This window comes from Cydia amplana, chromosome 24 (assembly GCF_948474715.1).
Source record: "Cydia amplana chromosome 24, ilCydAmpl1.1, whole genome shotgun sequence".
Classification (NCBI taxonomy): Eukaryota; Metazoa; Arthropoda; class Insecta; order Lepidoptera; family Tortricidae; genus Cydia; species Cydia amplana.
In genome coordinates this window covers 8,804,111-8,823,510 of record NC_086092.1, presented here as the reverse complement: position 1 = coordinate 8,823,510, position 19,400 = coordinate 8,804,111, and the positions used below count along the sequence as shown (strand labels likewise).

Genomic DNA, 19,400 nt, shown 5'->3' with positions numbered 1-19,400 from the left:
GGCCGTACACACTGGTCGAGAGCCTCTCGCCGAGTCTCAGCACCGCTCCGATCCGATCAAATCGGAGAAGCGCGACGCGAGACGAGACGAGAAAGAGCGAGACGAGAAGGTAGCAGTATGTAATGTACACACTCGTTCTCGGCCTGTCTCGACGACTGTGTACAGCCCGCATTATATATTTCCTTAAATCGCTTCCGCCTGTAAACGCACTTACCTCTTCGCAAGTCTCTCAACACTTACGTCGCGCGCCCGTTCCGTTTACCGCTGTAATGACCAAATTGGCACTTACCTGCAAAGAGACACAAAAATCAGTGGGTCGTCGGCGCGGCTGGCACCGTGGCACGTGCCAGGTGCGCACGTGCTTATGTTATGTGCAAACATTTATACAGGAATATTGTACATGTCACCATCAAGACAAACGATTGATAGCTAATTCAGGCCAGTTACGCGTTTAGAGTCTGTTCGGAAAGAGAAGAGTCGTGGATGGGGCCCAATAAGTACATGAAAAAAAAAATGGTTCTTGTTCAAGTTTTGTTAAGACCTACCTATAGTAGGTTGGGATCTTCTTTTAAGCAACTCTTTTAAGCAACAGATATGCTTGTGACAGAAAACCCCGCTCTCCAAAAATGCAAGGGTTTAAACTAATATGTTTGTGTATATAAATCAAATACTTAAATATGCATATACATTCCACGACTCTTCTCTTTCCGCACAGACTATGAATAACGCCACTAGTATTTCTACTACTTCAAGCGAAAAAGAAGGGTAAAAATTGGCTTTACTACGTATGACTACGTAATAAAAATTATATTTTAGATCTTCCCTTCTATAAAAGGGTAGGCATAAACAAACATGCAAATATGTATTAAACATCCATTGCAAATCGCAACTAAGTAATCTAATATGTAAGCGGGTGAGATGGTCAAAATGATCTGCCCACAGTCTTATCTCTAAGAATGTGAGTGTGAATATGTGTATGGGAATGTGTTAAATTATTTTTAACTATGAGTTATGCTTAGATCATTTCCAACACCTATCCAAGTATCCACTTAGCAACTTCTCATTTAAATGGAAAGTAGACGACCGACCCTCCGTAGAAGCGCAGTTCCCATTTCCCTCTACACCGAAACAAAACTTGACAAAACTTAATCAAAATCAAAGGAAAATAAAATACCGACTAAACTATAAAATAAACTATCACCGTTAAAGTCGTTAAAACTGATACTAAACCCAATAATCATAACCGCTCCAAAATATTCGCGTACCTGTACCTTACCATATGTCTTAAAAGCGCGCGTCCATTGTATGAACTCAAAAAAAAAAACAATCTTCAGAACATCTGGCGCATTACACCCCCATAGCTACACCCTCGCGAGACGGCTATACGCGTTAACTTTAAGTTAGAAAGGGACGGATAAACAAAGCTCCCTAGAGAGAGCAAAAAATGGGATTCGACGCGCACACGCATATAAAATGTTCAGTCAATACGACGCAAGCGCCGCGTAAATCTAATACTTATAAGTCGTTTTATTGAATTTGGCGCGGTTCCGTTTCCGAGTTTCGAATCTTTCGTTCTGATACGGTTTTTTTCGTGTAGTTAATAAGCTTGGGGAGTTGGTGAAAGGTCATGCGATGGTAGAATGCCCATGTTAACTTGACCACTCCTCGCTAAACCTTGTTTTATTTGTATATCCCACATACTAATTTAGCAGCTTGATTGCCCTAATTTGGCCGACCATTCCGTCATTTTAGTATACTCAACTTACTCAAGTTTAACCCGTGGAGCGCCCTAACAAGACACGTGTGCTAGTAACTAGTATAGGAGTCCATACTACGGTAATTTTGGGGCGCTCCAGGGGTTAAAAATATGGGTGCACTCTTCATACTCAATAATATGTCCCATAATCCTTCGAGAGATCCAAGGGAAAAGATCATCCGGACGAAGACGTAACTCATGGCTCAAAAATCTCCGAACATGGTTCAAGCAGAGCACACGCTCATTATTCCGCGCAGCTGTGTCTAAAGCTCGTATAGCCATCATGATAGCCGACCTCCGGTAGGAGATGACACTGAAAGAAAAATATAACTCTTATGTTGTAACGTTGCGACGTAACATTTTAAATTCAAGACCGTCGGCCGACAAACACCATCACCACCTCGACGGCAGGGTTGGAGCCATAGCCGTTCGCCCGCCGTCGCCCCTGCTCCTCTTCAGCGCTGTCGAGTGACACCCACTTGCTGCGGACCCTCGACCAGCCAGGGCAGTACCGGATCTCGGGTGCAAATTTAGACGGGCCTTGACCACCCACGACCCTATTCAAAACTTAGTTTTTTTATTCAAATAAATATTTAATTTGTTAACGAGTTGGTAGTACTTCTTTTACCTCCCCTACCAACAGGGACGTACTTCCCCCTTAACGTTACAATGTCAGCGAATTAAGAACTTTGGAACCCGTTTTACACTTGACTGTCCTAAGTTTGATACAGTCACCTGCAATAATATGTTACTCTTCGAAGACCGCAAAAATCTGTGATACGCTCTTATGGCGTTACAAACAAAATCGTGTCAGATATTTTTGCGGCCTTCGTTGTGTCACATATTGTTGCAGGTGAATGTACAAAAGGAAAGGGATAATTGGGTACTAAGTTACCAACCAAAAATTTTCAGCCTGTCAGCGTTTAGAGTCCTACTAAGCTAATTCTGCACCAATTGAAATAGAAAAGTGAGGTAGTGATATTATAAACGACATATTTTCATAGGAATTTGATATTCATGATGACATTCCACACTTTGACATTAGCTTGTGAAATTTAAAGAAAAATTCAATAAAGTCAAGCAAATAGAAAGTATAAATACACTTATTGTCATTTTAAATTAAGAAGATATATGTAGTAAAATTGACAAATCTTGCATACAAATGTCACGCACAATGATTAAACAAGAACACGCTGTATAACATAACCTCATTTGTTACTCAAATAAGCTCATAAACAAAGCTACAGCCTCAATTTAAATGTAATAAATATCTAATTTAACTACCCCGATAGTTCAGATTGAATTTAAATTTACATAAGAACCTGGTAACCCTGTTAACGACACAGTATACGTATGTAGAATTGTCGATGTGTACAATTGTATATAGGTATATATATGTATAAGTCTACCGTTTAACTGAGGCAGATGATAAATGTATTTAAATAAATAAATAAATGAGAACTTATGGTCAGTTACAGGCCGGTTGAAAGCTCGACGATATTATATGAAGCTGATTTGTATTATATTAAGTAGAAAAGTAACATATACCTAAACTAGTTATTCTACTCGTCAACTTCAATGGTTGAATTAAGTGTTCGTAAACTATAATCTCGTACTTTTCATAATGTGCTCCCGACACAATTATAATGACTTCATTACGAAACACTTTAGTGAACTATAATGAATTTATCGTGTCTCGCCGCGGTCAAGAGGACTAAATCAAAAGATATAAAAAAAGACATCAAAGAGCCTCTTTGAGGCGCTCTTATTCTCTTAACAATAAAGTCGCGTCAAGATCATTTTGAATACCTATTAGCTGCAATTCCTGACTGTACTTAACTAATTTTATTTAATTATTCTTTCAATCTCGTACCTTACTTAGGCCACGCTTACTGAGAATACGGTACTCGACTGAAAAGCTCTCTATTATATCCAGGGTTGGGCAAAATACTGGCTTCCACGTATTTGAAATACAAATTACAAAATACATTTTTAAAAGTATTTGAAATACAAAATACAAACTACTTTGGTGACGGGTATTTGAAATACAAAATACAAATTACAGTGTTTAAAATAATGTATTTCAATTACAAAATATACCTTTATTTATTTTTTTGTTTAGCATTTAGTTTTAACGTTAACGAATATCCTTTCATATAAACTTATAGGGTCATTGCGCTAGTTTTCGTCCAGCTCTAGTTTACGTCCACTTGACGAAATTTGAATATATACCTACATTCCTGCACAAATTTGGACTGATTTCAATCCTTATGTCTAAGGCGTCTAAGCAATATATCTGTCTACATATAACAATGATATTTCGCAAAAAGGAAGCGCTGGTGGCCTAGCGGTAAGAGCGTGCGACTTGCAATCCGGAGGTCGCGAGTTCGAACCCCGCCTCGAACCAATGAGTTTTTCGGAACTATGTACGAAATATCATTTGATATTTACCAGTCGCTTTTCGGTGAAGGAAAACATCGTGAGGAAACCGGACTAATTCCAATTACGGCCCTAGTTTACCCTCTGGGTTGGAAGGTCAGATGGCAGTCGCTATCGTAAAAACTAGTGCCAACGCCAATTACTGGGATTAGTTTCCAAGCGGACCCCAGGCTCCCATGAGCCGTGGCAAAATGCCGGGACAACGCGAGGAAGATGAAGATTTCGCAAAAAGTAGTAAATTAAAAATGAAATATATATTTGATAATCCGTCAAGTCGTCGAAAACTAGTGCATGGACGGAAACTACTGCAATGACCCTATCCCCTAGACTTAAACGAAAAGTTCTACGCAGAAGTTGACCTAATATAGATCCAGTATCCAGCCAATGAAAATTGTATCTCGGCTGGATCGGAGGTTCGCGGTCGGCTCACAGCTTGTGCGAGAGATTAGACATTTTAGGATTATAGAATTTAATAAAATGTATTTATAGAAATGTATTTTGAAGCTTGAAGTATTTGAAATACAAAATACTAAATACATGTGAGTGCAGTATTTGAAATACCAAATACAAAATACTTTTGAGGTAGTATTTGAAATACAAATACAAAATACTAATTTGTATTTCAAATACATGTAATTGAAATACTGCCCAACCCTGATTATATCACGATTGTATAAAATGCTATTAGCTGCTTTCTACTTTTAAAAACAACGTGCACTTCGTTGCCGCCTGAGATAACCTATAGAAATGACTATAAAATGTATAACATGAGGATTATGCTAAAACGCATTTTATAGATACATAAAAAGGCGTATTAATGCATGACACATTTAGATAAGAAGCAAGGTTTACAAGCAGAAATTGGAATAAAAGTAAGAAATAGGGCCTAGTTACCAGATTGTCTATTAAATTCCTGATATTATAGGTACTAACTGTCAAATATCTGCCGTTTTATGTTAATATTTGATTTTAAAATACACACTTGTTTCAAGCTTGAATCATTCGAAATACATTTTAACAGCTAAATTTATAATAGAAGGATTAAATTCGTTTTTATTTCAGTTGCTATGTATGTACCTATGTTTGTATGTAAAGTGTCATTCAATAGAACTTGCTAACTATGTAAACAAACCGCGATACTAAAATTGACACTGAATGTCAATTTACTAGTAACTTTTGTTTACATAGTTAGCAAGTTCTGGTCAAATCTTGCAAGGTATAGTTGGTCAAACCAATTTGTCAGTAAATAAGAACAAAAAAAATACTCATCCTTTTCTGGTGCTAGTACTAGTGTAAGACAAAGATAGTATGATTCTCTGTCTATGTTGGACATGAGACAGTCATTTGACAAACTATAGTTGTTTCCCACCTAAACCTGCAATCTCAACCCTCAATTGGCACCAGTGTCATCCCATAGACAATTCCCACGCCGCCAGGAAGCGTCCATAGACCCTAAACCTCTCATTAAAAAAAAACACCCGCATACGACCGAACATCTGTCGCACCCACACATTCGTGGTACCTGTCTCTTTCTAACCTGTTGTAACCCCCATATGTGCGTCTTTGTCAGGTGCAAGCTATTTAAATTCGAATAAGGAATTATATTTAACGGTAGGGTTATGTAAGGTAAGTGTTCGATGTTTTTAAATTTATTCAAGTTTTTTTATTAAAATTATATTATGTATATAAGTATTATGTATTGTACAGACAGCAACACTCTTAACTGTCCATCGGTTGACCTTATGCCTTTTGTAATTAGGTTTACGAACTGTCAGTTAAGAGGCCGGCATCGATTTTAGTCGCAAAAATGTAAAATTGATAGATTTAGTCGATGAAATTGTACTTTTGTTATGTAATAGAAATAACAAGTACTGGTATTTATTAGCATGTCTTCTTATCTTGCACTTTAACAGATTATTTTTTTGAAAACAGACTCACTAAATTAGTAATGATTTTTTTTCTGATGGACGTTTAGGCAAACGCGCGTAAATCACTGATTTTGTCGATCTTATTTGTAAATTTTGTAAAGTTTGGACTGCTAAAATGCTAATTTTGTATTACACATATGTATGCTGTACTCCACCTTTAATAGACTACATTTTTGTTATAAGATATTGAACAAGAGAAAATGAAAGTTAGACGAAATCAATTTTCACCAGAAATTACTTCAAAACAAGTGAAAATTTTTCGTGAAAATCGACTTAATTTCAACGTGATTTTGATACTTAAACAATCTACAACATTTCCGGTGAAGCACGCTCGGGACCTCATTATTAAAAGGCAAGATGAGAAGACGTGCTAATAGAAACCATTGTTATTTAGATATTACGTAACAAAAGGTGTACAATTTCAACGACTAAATCTATCAATTTTACATTTTGGCTCTAAAATCGTTAACGGGCTCTTAACAATGTGGGCGATGGTATGTAATATGTATGATAACGGTAATCATGAGACATTATTGAGAAATTTTAGAGTAGGTATTTTAATACCTACCTATATCACTGATATCTGGGCGTTTTTTTTTTTGTTGTCCCCTACACTTTTTTTTTCAAATTTGGGATTTTTTATGTTATTTCTGCTCAGAATCACGAGTTCTTTCTATCCTAATAGGTGAAAAAAAGTGTCCTAAAATTTCCATATATTTTTCGATCTTTCCATTCCGCGACCGCCATTGATACAAAGTCTATGAAAAATGGTGACATAATGGAAATAAAAACCTTAGGACACTTTTTTTCTCCTATTAGGATAGAAAGAGCTCGTGATTCTGAGTAGAAATAACATAAAAAATTCCAAATTTGAAAAAAAAAGTGTAGGGGACAACAAAAAAAAACAACGCCCACCTGTAAAATTTCTACAGTTTTGCGCGTTTGTGGAATGCCGTGTAATTGGTTTCAACATACGACATATTATAATTAACGAATAAATTAGGGGTGTAAGAATAGTCGCAGATACCATTTTATTGTACAATAATAATTAAACTTACAATTACACAGTTAAAGTGGCATTACTGTAATTAACGACAGGTCCCAAACACCTGTGGGACGGTGGCAGTTCCAGTTTCATTTTTATTGCATTCGTTGGTTAATTAGCTGCCTTATAATTTTTCCTAATTCCTGCAGCGGACATGCGACATTGTAATCTAATTAATTGACATAAAGCTAAAATTCCAACAAGACAAAACAATATACAGGTGAAGGTTAACTGACTTCAAAATGCGTAGTGATCTCTGTTTTTATTTGGGTACGGTCATAGACTAGGAATTCTCTAGACTGAGTTTAGCTGCCAAAAATACGGGGGTGCGGGGGACGAGGTGAGGGAATCCCGTGCCGTGATTGGTCCGTTCAAAGACACGGACCAATCACGGCACGGGATTGACTCGAAGATGGAGTAAAACTACCGTATAAGTGGCAGAGGGGGTAGCGTTACTATGCTCAGTCTAGAAGATTCCTAGTCTATGGGTACGCTACTTATAGCTTCTGCCCGCAACTTCGTTTGCGTGGAGCGATGATGATGATTGAATTTATTCTACGTCCTTCCCCGGGCCTCAAACTATCTCCATACAAGATTTCATTTAAATCGGTTCAGCGGTTTTAGGGTGAAGAGGTAGGTGCAGGTAACAGAAAGACACTGACAGATAGAGTCTGTGCGGAAAGAGGAGTCGTGGAATGTAAGATTCCATACATCCTACAACTCTTCTCTTTCCACACAGACTATAGATAGAGTTACACACAGAGGGGCTACCGCGAAAACCGAAATTCGCAAATTGCGGGGATCTTTCTCTTTTACTCCAGTAAAGGCGTAATTACTAATTAGTGACAGAGAAAAATGCCCGCAATTTGCGAACTTCGATTTTCGCGGTCTTATAGTCCAGTAAGCTGTTAGACCACGGCTTACGTAGGCGGACAACGCGCGAACGCGGCGCGGCGAGGCGAGGATGAAACAAACCGTTCATACGTATAGGTATGTCCTACTCGTACATGAGCGATTTAGACGCGAAGCGGCGCGGCGGCCGCGCGTTGTTCGCCTACGTAATGCCGGAACCACACTTCGCTATGCGTTATTTGTTATGCGCGTTATTCGGCCGCATACGACGAAGTGTGGAGGGTTCATTCGTCTATATTTGCTATATTTACCCGCATAACGCATAAGCGCGAATAGCAAATACGCCTATACGTCCACCTGTCGGTTTTTTGACACACTTCAAAGGACACGAATAAGCCGAATATGCGTCTCGACTGCCCACACTTCGTTCACTCATTCACTCGCTTACGCTTTTCAAAGTCAAAACGCACCACATATGTTTGGCACACCGGCACGAAGTGTGGATGCCGTGTTTGTTGTTCGCTCACATAACACAATACAATATTATGTTATTTGTTATGCGAATACAGCGTAGTCGCATAACAAATAACGCATAGCGAAGTGTGGTTCCGGCATAAGACGTAGCGTTAGGTAAATGTTATCCAAAATAGTGGCTACTGGCTACTTTTGTTTTAAATTTTAAAAGCTGATCAATTATTCAAATAAAGAATTTCAATTTGACTGCTACCTTGACATTTTAATTGACAGTGATTTGCGAAATATAAACAGTTATGCCCTTATGCCATAAGAGCAGGTAGGAAAGGTGCAAACTGCCGCTCCCATGGGAAAGGTACTTTCTTTATACAGCGAAAGGTGTTTCATACCGTCAAAATTGAACACCTACATTCTAATAATAAGTTAAATGTTTGAAAAACTATAACCCTGCCATGTTTTTTTTCGTATAGATCCTTTAGACGTCGCCGAAATATATAGGTTTTTAAGCCATCACCGGAGTCATAAAGACAAATTGACTGACACTTCATTAGAGCCGATTTTGATTTTGCTGTCGATTTTTTTTATTGACCGAAGCGTAGCGAAGGTCTACGTTTTGACTCGGGCATTTTGCTTTTGTATGTCCGGATGTTCTCCTCTACAGGTCGCAATTCTTAACCGATTTTCGTGAAATTTTGTGACCGAATTCTATGACTAAATATTTTTTTTTGTCGATCCGGTTTTTGTAAATTTTTCAAAATGGCGGAGTCGTGATAGCTCCCGCCTAAACAAATAGTCGTATCGGTATCATAAGAGTTTTTTCTTTTTGAGATATGTTTATAGATTAAATGGCCAAAAATTCAGAAAATTTGTATCGCTGGTTTTGGCGGTATTTAGATATTTAGTTTTTACTTGAGAATGAGTAGCTAAATTTCGTCAGCTTTAGTAAGAACTATAATGGCGTATTTTGCAAACGTTCGCTTTTTTCGTTTGCATCGGCAGAGGTCCCTGGTTCCATCCCCAGTAATTGTATATTGCTACATAACTTTTTGTATTTTTTTTATACTTAAATTTCGTATAGTTGTTTTTTATTTAATTTTTTTATTTTGAAAAAATGAAAAATTTCGTAATTTTTAAATATCAAGCGCGGGTTAAGCGTATTCGTTTAATTTTTGTTTGTAGCTTTATGTAGTTCTTAATTTTTTGTTTATATTACATGTACTATACCTATATTTTAATAAATATTTTTGCCATACATTTATTCAGTTTTAAGCTCTGCTCGCGAGGTCTACAGCGCACAGAGCCACTAGTCGATTCGTTTTAGACAAAATTTGGCTGGTTTGAGGAGCTTCCTCATTCTGGGCGGAATAAATACGAAATTACAAATTGTCTCAATAAAAGTACATATATAATTTTCCGTCGAGTTATGTACGAAAATACCAACGTTTTTGTAAATCTCGTTTATAAACAGTTTTTCAAATAAAACATTACAACTTGTCTTGAAACTAAGCCAATGAACCATATTTAACTCGCATATTTCACCCCTCATTTTTACACACATCTTTTTCAACCCATTTCCGACCATATCACTATAACTTTACAAGCTAAAACCCCAAAACGTGCTGTACATGCAGAAAAAAATATTCAAATCGGGTTCAACCAAATTACCAAACTAAAAGAATCTTTAAAACTATAGTCATAAAAGTTTCGTACTTTCACGAGTCGATGCTCCAATTTAAACTAAACTTTATACTGTACGCTATAATGTTGATATTAGATTAAAGCGTGTAACAGGTTGCCATTTTGCTTATTTAATGCGAGCTAAAGTGAATCTTACGCAGTGTATATAAGGTTGATTTTTGATTGTGTTATAGTGATCTATATAAGGGTCGCCTGCGCAGTGCGCACCCTACTTGTTCAGAACAGGGTGAGTCTCGAGTATTCAATATTGTTGGAATTCCTAATTAAATCGAGGGTTGAAAGAGTTGTGTGCATTCAATTGATGGTGGTAAAAAATAATGAACATCGGACGCATCTATGGTTTATTTTTATTTTTATTATGGTTTCACTTGCGTTAGATTGGGAATAAATTTTATTAGGGTGATAGGGTGGTCAACAACTCGACACACATCATCCTGGTATTATTCTTGACAAAAAACTTATTATCAATATTATCATATCATATCATTAAATGTATTCAGTAATAGTACTACGAGTACAGTCAAGTGTAAAAATATGGGTGCATACAACTTACTCAAAAATATGTCGCATAGTGCTTAATTCGCTGACATAAGAGCTATGGGCCATATTTTTGAGTATGATGAATGCACCCATACTTTGACACTTGACTGTACCTATCTTTTTTGGGTTCCTGTATCGTTCAAGTTTGTATGCTTAGATGCCTATTCCTCCAACTAACCTAAAATAGATCATAAGATACTCTTCATCCCGGAATTCATTCCCAAAAGTAGTGCAAATGTAATGGGATCTAGTACCAGTGTCATAAGATGGAGTTGTTCGGGACGGTTAAACGCAATATACATGCGTTTTACTTATAACTTTTGTAGGTTCATAAATAATTTACGCTCTAACCTAGCGCTAGCCTAGATTAAGCATAGATTAAGTATCATAGCTAAATTATGCATGTTGTTTTCATTTCTCAAGTAAGTGAATTATTGTTATTCTTTTGAGAAAATAAAGATCTTTAAACCGAATAAGTGTCCATCCCTGAATCGCCGCTGAACACTTCCACTTGACTCATGTACGGACAGTCCAGCCTGCTTGAGATCATTTTCACGATACTGTTCGTGGTGGTGCAGCACCTCTAGCACGTGATGGCGCGACAGTATCTCGCAGCGAGATACACTACCCGTCTTTTTCTATGTTAGTAAAAGAGGGACGGGTAGTCTATCTCACCGCGAGATCCTGTCGTGCCAATCATGTGCTAGCCCGGCAGGATACCCTTGGTGTTGATCCTGCGCACCATCGTCGCATCATCTCAGTATTTTATTTTTCGAAAGTCCCCTTGGACCCTTTGGGGTTTATATTCGAAGTTCGAATAAAGCTAAGGTTGTCGGTTGAAAGTTCCCGGGAATATTATTATTAGCGTGATATCGTGTGCGCGGGAGTCGGCACGCGATTGGCGCGCGGCGCCAGGTGCAGCGCCAAGCGAGTAGTGGTGGGACAGTTAGGAACTTATCGATATTATATTTGGGCGTTTTTATTTTTTTAGCCTAAGTTGATAATACTTAAAGTAATACACTGTTTAGGATACATGCATCTATTAGTTTTGTGTTAACGAAAAGTTTGCAATTAAATTTGAAGTTAATCGTCATGTTAATCGTTTCATGTCAAAACCAGGCGTGTCTCACTCCGCGATTTCATCGCTTTGCTACAGGTAGCTACAAGTACATCCGTTCGGCCACAATTTTGGTGGCGAGCCATAAGCCGCGCGTGGCGCTGTCGCCACCTAGCGGCCATATCTGTGCTGATCGTAACAGACGCGTTTTGTTAGAGAGTGAGTCTTCTGTACTTAGTACTATTATTTATTCTGTGTCACAACCCAGGTCATATGCCATTATGCATTTGTCAATAAAGTTAGTCTTACTGTTGAAATATTACTCTGTCCAGATCGATATTTACAACGTTAAGAGTATAACATTAAAATGTAAAGTGAACCAATAAAAAGTAATTATTTAAGATTACTTTACACAAATACAAAAAAAATATCGTGTTACACAAAAGCTCCGATAAATAAAATCTGCTAAATCAGAACTTTCATCGACAAGTAAACACGAGGGCAGCACAAGAAATAAACCGATTCGAGAGCACACGATTATAAAACGCTTACCAAGTCGTTTACAAAAACAAGCAAATTTCTTAATCACTCAATATTCAGATCAGACCACACACGGCAGGACCCCATCAACAACGAGACGCATTACAATTTGGAGTAATGCAATTATTAAGATTGCATTTTTTATGTCATCAATTGACTCAATTATTTATTTCGCGTAGCTGACATACTTTCAATTTATATTGTACACAATTTGAAAGTTAATTCGTTGACTAAATATAATCTGTCATTTTTGGTTCCTAGTATTTAATTATAGAGCCCATTAATTCTGATAAAAGTGTGTTAGTTAGAAAAGAAAAACATATTTAAATTTTGTACACGTTAAATTAAGCATTCACAGTGTAGGCGCATTTAATTTTTATATTAGCACTATCGACCCGCCCCGGCTTCGCACGGGTTAACAAATTATACATAACCTTCCTCTTGAATCACTCTATCTACTTAAAAAAAAACGCATCAAAATCCGTTGCGCAGTTTTAAAGATCTAAGCATACATAACGACATACTATGTAGTAATGTTCGTTATAATCTCACAGTAAATGTTATTACAGTTACTTATTCAAAATTCAAGTCATAATCCTATAATTTTTCTTCCTTTTTCATCCCCTCCAACATTTTTGTAGTCGATAATCTTCGACAACTCGATATCGATGCTCAAACCATCATTACACTTAAGGAAGGGCGCAAAAAACTGGGAGCGTGCTACACAGCACAGGTATAAATGATACACATACTCGTAGCGACGGGACAGGGATTCCACGACCACGACTATTCGCTGAAGCGATCATACGTAACACTTACATATTCGTTTTTACTGCAGGGGCCCGTTTCTCAAAAGCTTGTAACTTGTAATACAAGTGGAAGTCCCTTTCTGACCAAAGCTGTCAAAAAGTGACATCCGCTTGTATTACAAGTTTATACAAGCTTGTGAGAAACGGGCCCCAGATCTGCACTCGAAAGCAATGAAATGGGTCGCTTTGTGTAGAATTTCCAGATAATAGATCGCTTTTAAATGGGCTTTAGAGTGGATAGTGAAGTCATTTAGTCGTTATTCGTCCGTTCTATGACCTGGATGTCCCCTCTCGCCAAAAATAGTGTGTTCCCAGGAACTTATCTTCTATTTGAATTTCATAAACTCAGTACAAAATACATCTTATGAGTTTCCCTATTCTATACAATACAAATGCAATTTTACAGTATGCTCTAAAAACTTTTCTCTACTTCATGAAAGTTACATACACTTTTTTGACCCAAATTGGGATTTCGTAAGATAAAGATAAGATAAGATAAAAGATAGTTTATTCAAGTAGGCATAATTACAATGCGCTTATGAACGTCAAATAAAGCTAGGTAGACCGGCTCCAACCCTACACCTCTGCCCCGAGAAGATTTAAATCCCCCCTCAATTGGAGGAGGGTATCCCAATATGGGACCGGCAACAAACTCGGCGGGACACATCTTTTCAAAAATAATTACATCTTATAATTAACATGCATTACGAGAAAATAAGGGAAAAAATACTGGAGCTGTTAAAACTTAAAACATTTTATCAAATCTGACTGAACTGAAACTACAATAAAATAAAAATCGGCGTGATTTCTGATTTGTACCTACTTAATACAGTTTTCTTTTATTGAGGTGTGCAATCAAATGAAGGGTCCACGAAAAGAACATGTCTAGTCACACTAGTGATATTTTGAGTAATCGCGGTTTTAAAATTTGGGACAATGTCGAAACGTATGGTAATTCCGTGACCAGGTAGTATTATTTAACTAAAAATAAAGTTGTGTTACATTTATTATACAGTGGTAGCAAAAGATATAACTAATAGTTCATTAAGAGCTCTTCATTTTGTTTTGAGATAAAAATCTCAGTTTCCGAAAAATGTGACTAGACATGTTCTTTCCGTGGACCCTTCAAATATTGTATTATTTGACGTTCGTGGTGAGTTTGGTGATACCTACTTTCACACATAGTTTTAATAAATAATAATACATGGGTAAAATGTGCCGTGTCCCTGGTCCGACGCTATCATCCTGTTTACCTACTAAACCTACTTGCACATTTCGCCATCAGATATATCGGAGCGGCCAAGGTGCTCACAAATATCTGAACACGCCTCTATTGTCAAGGCGCTAAAGTGAGTGTTTAGATATTTTGAGCACCTCGGCCGCTCCGATATATCTGATGGCGACTGTACTACCTAAAACGTATTCCCACGTGCTGACGCTGGATTCGAACCCACGTACGGAAACACTTCCTCTACGTTACTATGTTATTATTGACGTTATCATGTGGGCGTGCACGGGTTCGAACTCGTTACCCTTGCGTTGGCATTTCCGATGTGTTTCTCGCCTAATCTTTATTTAAATATACAAAATTTCACGCATAATAAGATTAATAAGTATGTCATAAAACGGAAGGTAGTATTAGGTACAAACATTAACACTCTTAACTGTCCATCGGTAGACCTTATGCCTTTTGTAATAAGGTTTACGGTCTGTCAGTTAACAGTGTGGGCGATGGTACATATACAAGTATATGTATACTAGCCACTTTTAGGGTTAGGTATGTTCAGTCGAGTTCACAAACATATTTACAAGCCAATGTTCCAAAAATATAGTATATATAGTACAGGGTGCCATCTGAGTCGTGATCAGTAATATGATTTTCTAACTCCATAAACAACGAGCAATTGAATGCCCCTACTCTTACCAAAATCAGACAAGATATTTTTTATTTTTTGTTTATTTTTTGTCATTTATTTTTCTTTTATAAGTGGATTTAGGATATTACAACGGCTTATTAAGATATTTAAATTAGTAAATTGAATCGCCTCTTTGAATCGGAACTGTCATTGACATCAATTTTGTCATTTGTCCCAGTTAGAAATAAAATTTACTTAATTTTTCATTTGAAATATCTTACAAAGCTGTTTAAATACCACATTGCCACTTGTAAAAGTAAAATAAATGACAATAAATAAACAAAACAAAAATCTTGTCTGATTTTAGTAAGAGTAGGGGCATTAAATTGCTCGTTGTTTATGGAGTTAGAAAAACATATTACTGATCACGATTCAGATGGCACCCTGTATAGTATACACTAATTTGTTAGTCAAATCAATCCCAGGTCATTCCGGGATACGTGGCAAGGAACGGAGGTCTTTGCTCAGCAGTGGGATACTCTAGGCTCATATACAATAAAAAATTTAGTCAAAAGGAGGGACGGAGAGACAGACATGGAAAACTATAAGGGATTACGGGGCCCTATTTCGTGCGAGACACCACGGATTTGTACCAAACCCTAAGGTAAGTAAGACGAAAAGCTGTATTTAGGAGTGGTGGGTGATTATATCTTGGAATATAGTGCTACGACTGCTACATGTATGCAATTTCATATTATTTCTAAATTTAATTCTTCCAATGACACTTGACATCATTCCGATTTTGGTCGCAATTTTGATATTTGACGGGCAAGTCAGGCAATCTACATTGTACACCGCGTAATTTATTTATTTATTTATTATTATTTTTTTTTATTAAAAATGGGCTTACTCATGGCCACAGACTAGCCGGGGCGAAGACGTGGCGTGGTGTGGCGTGTTTTAAATAAAAAATTGCGGTGGTTTCACACTACCAACCTGTCATGTGACACGTGTGACGGTCACGTGACAGGTTGGCAATTGTCACGCGATCAAGTGTGACCCGAACGCGACCTATCAGCGCTACCCTATCGTCACGTGACTGTTTTGATATAACTTACGAGTTTCCTTCAATGGAAATTGTGGCGAGTCAATGTTTTGAAATATGATCGAAATTCGAATTAAAGTATATGTATAAATATATTTCATTTAATAATACAATATCGGGAAGACTGAGCTATGCTCGGAAAACATATAGAAACTCAAAAATGCGCGTTTTCCCAGAGATAAGACCTAGCTAGATCGATTTTTCGTGCCCGAAAACCCCCACATTGCAAATTTCATCGAAATCGTTAGAGCCGTTTCCGAGATCCCCGAAATATATAAATAAGTAGGTATACAAGAATTGCTCGTTTAAGGGAGTCAGGGAGGCTCGCGGTCGGCAACAGGCGGCCCGCGAGCCTCCCTGACTATTGTATATGTAATATTGACAAACGACAATGTCTGATAAAGTCGCAAATATAAACAAAGTGCGGCCCGCGTCAACTACTATGTGGCCCTTGGCTGCTAAAAGGTTGCCGACCGCTGGTTTAAAGGTATAAGACTTATAACTAATATTTACCCTTTTAATATAACAAATTAACAAGCAACAAATCGAAGACCAAACGCTAAGAGGCAGTATTGTATTTTTTCATTATGAATCAATCAATACGATAGTTGAATGAAATCACGCGCGCGCGCATATAGCAACACAACGTACCTGGGTACGTTGTACACGTTATCGTAAACGCCCACACGGAGGATAAGGCACGTCGCGACCTACAGACTTACTTATGCACTACGAACTTTGTTATATGTGACGTTATCTATGAAAAGGGACCTTATTGTCGATGGCGGTTACGCCGTTATTAAAGATGCTCCGATATAAATATAATGTCGCGCGACGCTGTGCGGCGTAAGCGCCATCGACAATAAGGTCCCTTTTCATAGATAATGCCCCATATGTACCTACTTATATTCAGGGCAGTCTAGTATATTAGAAGAACTAAGTCCGTCTAAGATGTATGATGTACCGACATTGACAGAATCAAGTTAAGAAATTTGACATTTATGATGACATTCCACACTTTGTCATGAGAAGGAACATATCAAATTATTTTATGAAATATTTTGATTTGTGGTTTTTAAGTAGGTTCCCGCCTCGGCCTACGGTGGACTTGGTCACTTTTTCTTTAGTGTATATGATATCTATTTCAGTGTGGTAAATGTAGGCATAAAGCTTTATAATTTTTCGTTTTACAAGAAACAAAAACAGGACAGTGTACTTACTTACAAATTACAAACTAGTACTTACGTGTACTCGAACATCGCTAAATAAACAACACATCATACTAAATCAACAACAGATTGAAAATTTGAAAAAAAAAAACTTAAAAGCCACACACTACGACATCAAATTACTTACGTTCACAAATAAAACCATCAACCTGTAAAAAAAATAAAAACAAAGCTAGTGCCAAAAAACAACAATGAAGTAACAATTTCTTCTTAAATTCTTGTTATCCTAAAAACTCAAAGCAAGTGCTAAATACAAGGTGTCCCAAGAAGTAGTGATATACTGAAGCTGGGAGGTAGAGGACCTAGAGGGCTATCTGAATCACCCCCATGTATGTTCCGCGATTTTTCGTATTTTCGGAGTTATGATTTTTTTTTAATTTTTCACCTATCGCCGAGTACGATGAGATTTTTATTTATGGTGACGTGAATTATTGCGGTAGATGCTTGATTTTTTTTGTGTGCTAAGCTGATAGATAGGCCAATTCAGTATGGTAACATTTACTATCGTTAGATCTTTGAATGGAATTAAAAAAAATTTAATGCCAAGAAAGATAAAATTACCCAGTATGTTTTATTTTTTTAAGCGCCCTTGAAGTTGTGAACATACTGGGTAATTTTATCTTTCTTGGCATTAATTTTTTTTTAAATTCCATTCAGAGATCTAACGATAGTAAATGTTACCATACTGAATTGGCCTATCTATCAGCTTAGCACACAAAAAAAATCAAGCATCTACCGCAATAATTCACGTCACCATAAATAAAAATCTCATCGTACTCGGCGATAGGTGAAAAATTAAAAAAAATCATAACTCCGAAAATACGAAAAATCGCGGAACATACATGGGGGTGATTCAGATAGCCCTCTACGTCCTCTACCTCCCAGCTTCAGTATATCACTACTTCTTGGGACACCCTGTACAGGTGCTGAAAATCAACAAAATGTGCCAACATGGTGTACAAACAAATTACAGTAAATGATCAGCGTTGTCAACGTCATCTCAAATGGTGAACGAGGATTTTGGATATATGTATTGTCTACGGGTGTCGTCGGTGGCTCAATTTGGTAAAAAGATGAGTTTAAACAGGAGACTGTAGAGAGGTGTTAAAGCAGTTCTGTAAATGCCTCGGGTTGCCTAGAAATTATTAGGCAGTGAAGAACACTTGTGCTCGAGATGCCAGGGTTGGTGGTGGCCGTTGGACACCTTCCATTGGACAAGCAGTCTATTTTACGGTATTATTGTGCAGGACAAGGAATGAGTGAGGGACCAGCAACTTAACGGTGACAAACAATAAAAGCATTCAACTCCTAGGATGTTCCTCACCCGTTGAGGAGGGATATCTGCATGTTGGTGGTGCTTGAGATGCCGGCGGTCCTGGTGGTGGGCATTGGGCACCTTCCATTGGACACGCAGTCTATTTAACGGTACTAGGGTGCAGGACAAGGAATGAGTGAAAGGACCAGCAAAATCAATGCTTTGCAAATTACAAAATTAACGGTGACAACTATACGAAAGCAACAACAACTCCTAGGATGATCCTCACCCATTGCGGGAGGCACGTCTGCGTGTTGGTGGTGCTGGAGATGCCGTCGGTCCTGGTGGTGGCCGGTGGACACCTTCCATTGGTCAAGCACTTCATTCTACGGTACTAGGATGCAGGCCAAGGAATGAGTGAAAGGACCAGCAAAATCAATGCTTTGCAAAAGACAAAATTAACGGTGACAACTATGAAAGCAACAACAACTCCTAGGATGCTCCTCACCCATTGCGGTGGTACGTCTGCATGTTGGTGGTGCTGGAGATGCCGTCGGTCTTGGTGGTGGCCGTTGGGCGCGGCGCAGGTCGCCGCCACGCCGTACTACGTGCAAACGTGAGGTTAGTGACATTTACAACATTACAGTGTTAGTGACACGGGGAAATATTTATTAACCCTTTGACCGCCAAAGATGTCAACTGACCGCGCATTCCGACAAGGTTCACCATGACGCGCCGCGTACGATAGGTATGGCGTTCAAAGGGTTAGGATGGAATTGAAAGTCACATCATGGTCACGTCAGAATCTGTGCGTTAC

General features: G+C 37.9%; 1 protein-coding gene across 2 annotated transcripts in view; it reads right to left on the bottom strand.

Annotated features, from left to right (window-relative positions):
* LOC134659325 (protein daughterless) overlaps nt 1–19,400 on the bottom strand; it is a 172,073-nt gene that overhangs the window by 88,270 nt on the left and 64,403 nt on the right. The window contains exon 3 of one of the 2 annotated variants that reach the window (XM_063514989.1): nt 19,092–19,187. The exons of the other annotated variant lie outside the window; for it this stretch is intronic. Coding sequence (XP_063371059.1) covers nt 19,092–19,187 — 96 coding nt within the window. The remainder of the gene's footprint in view (nt 1–19,091; nt 19,188–19,400) is intronic. 2 annotated transcript variants of the gene reach the window in all.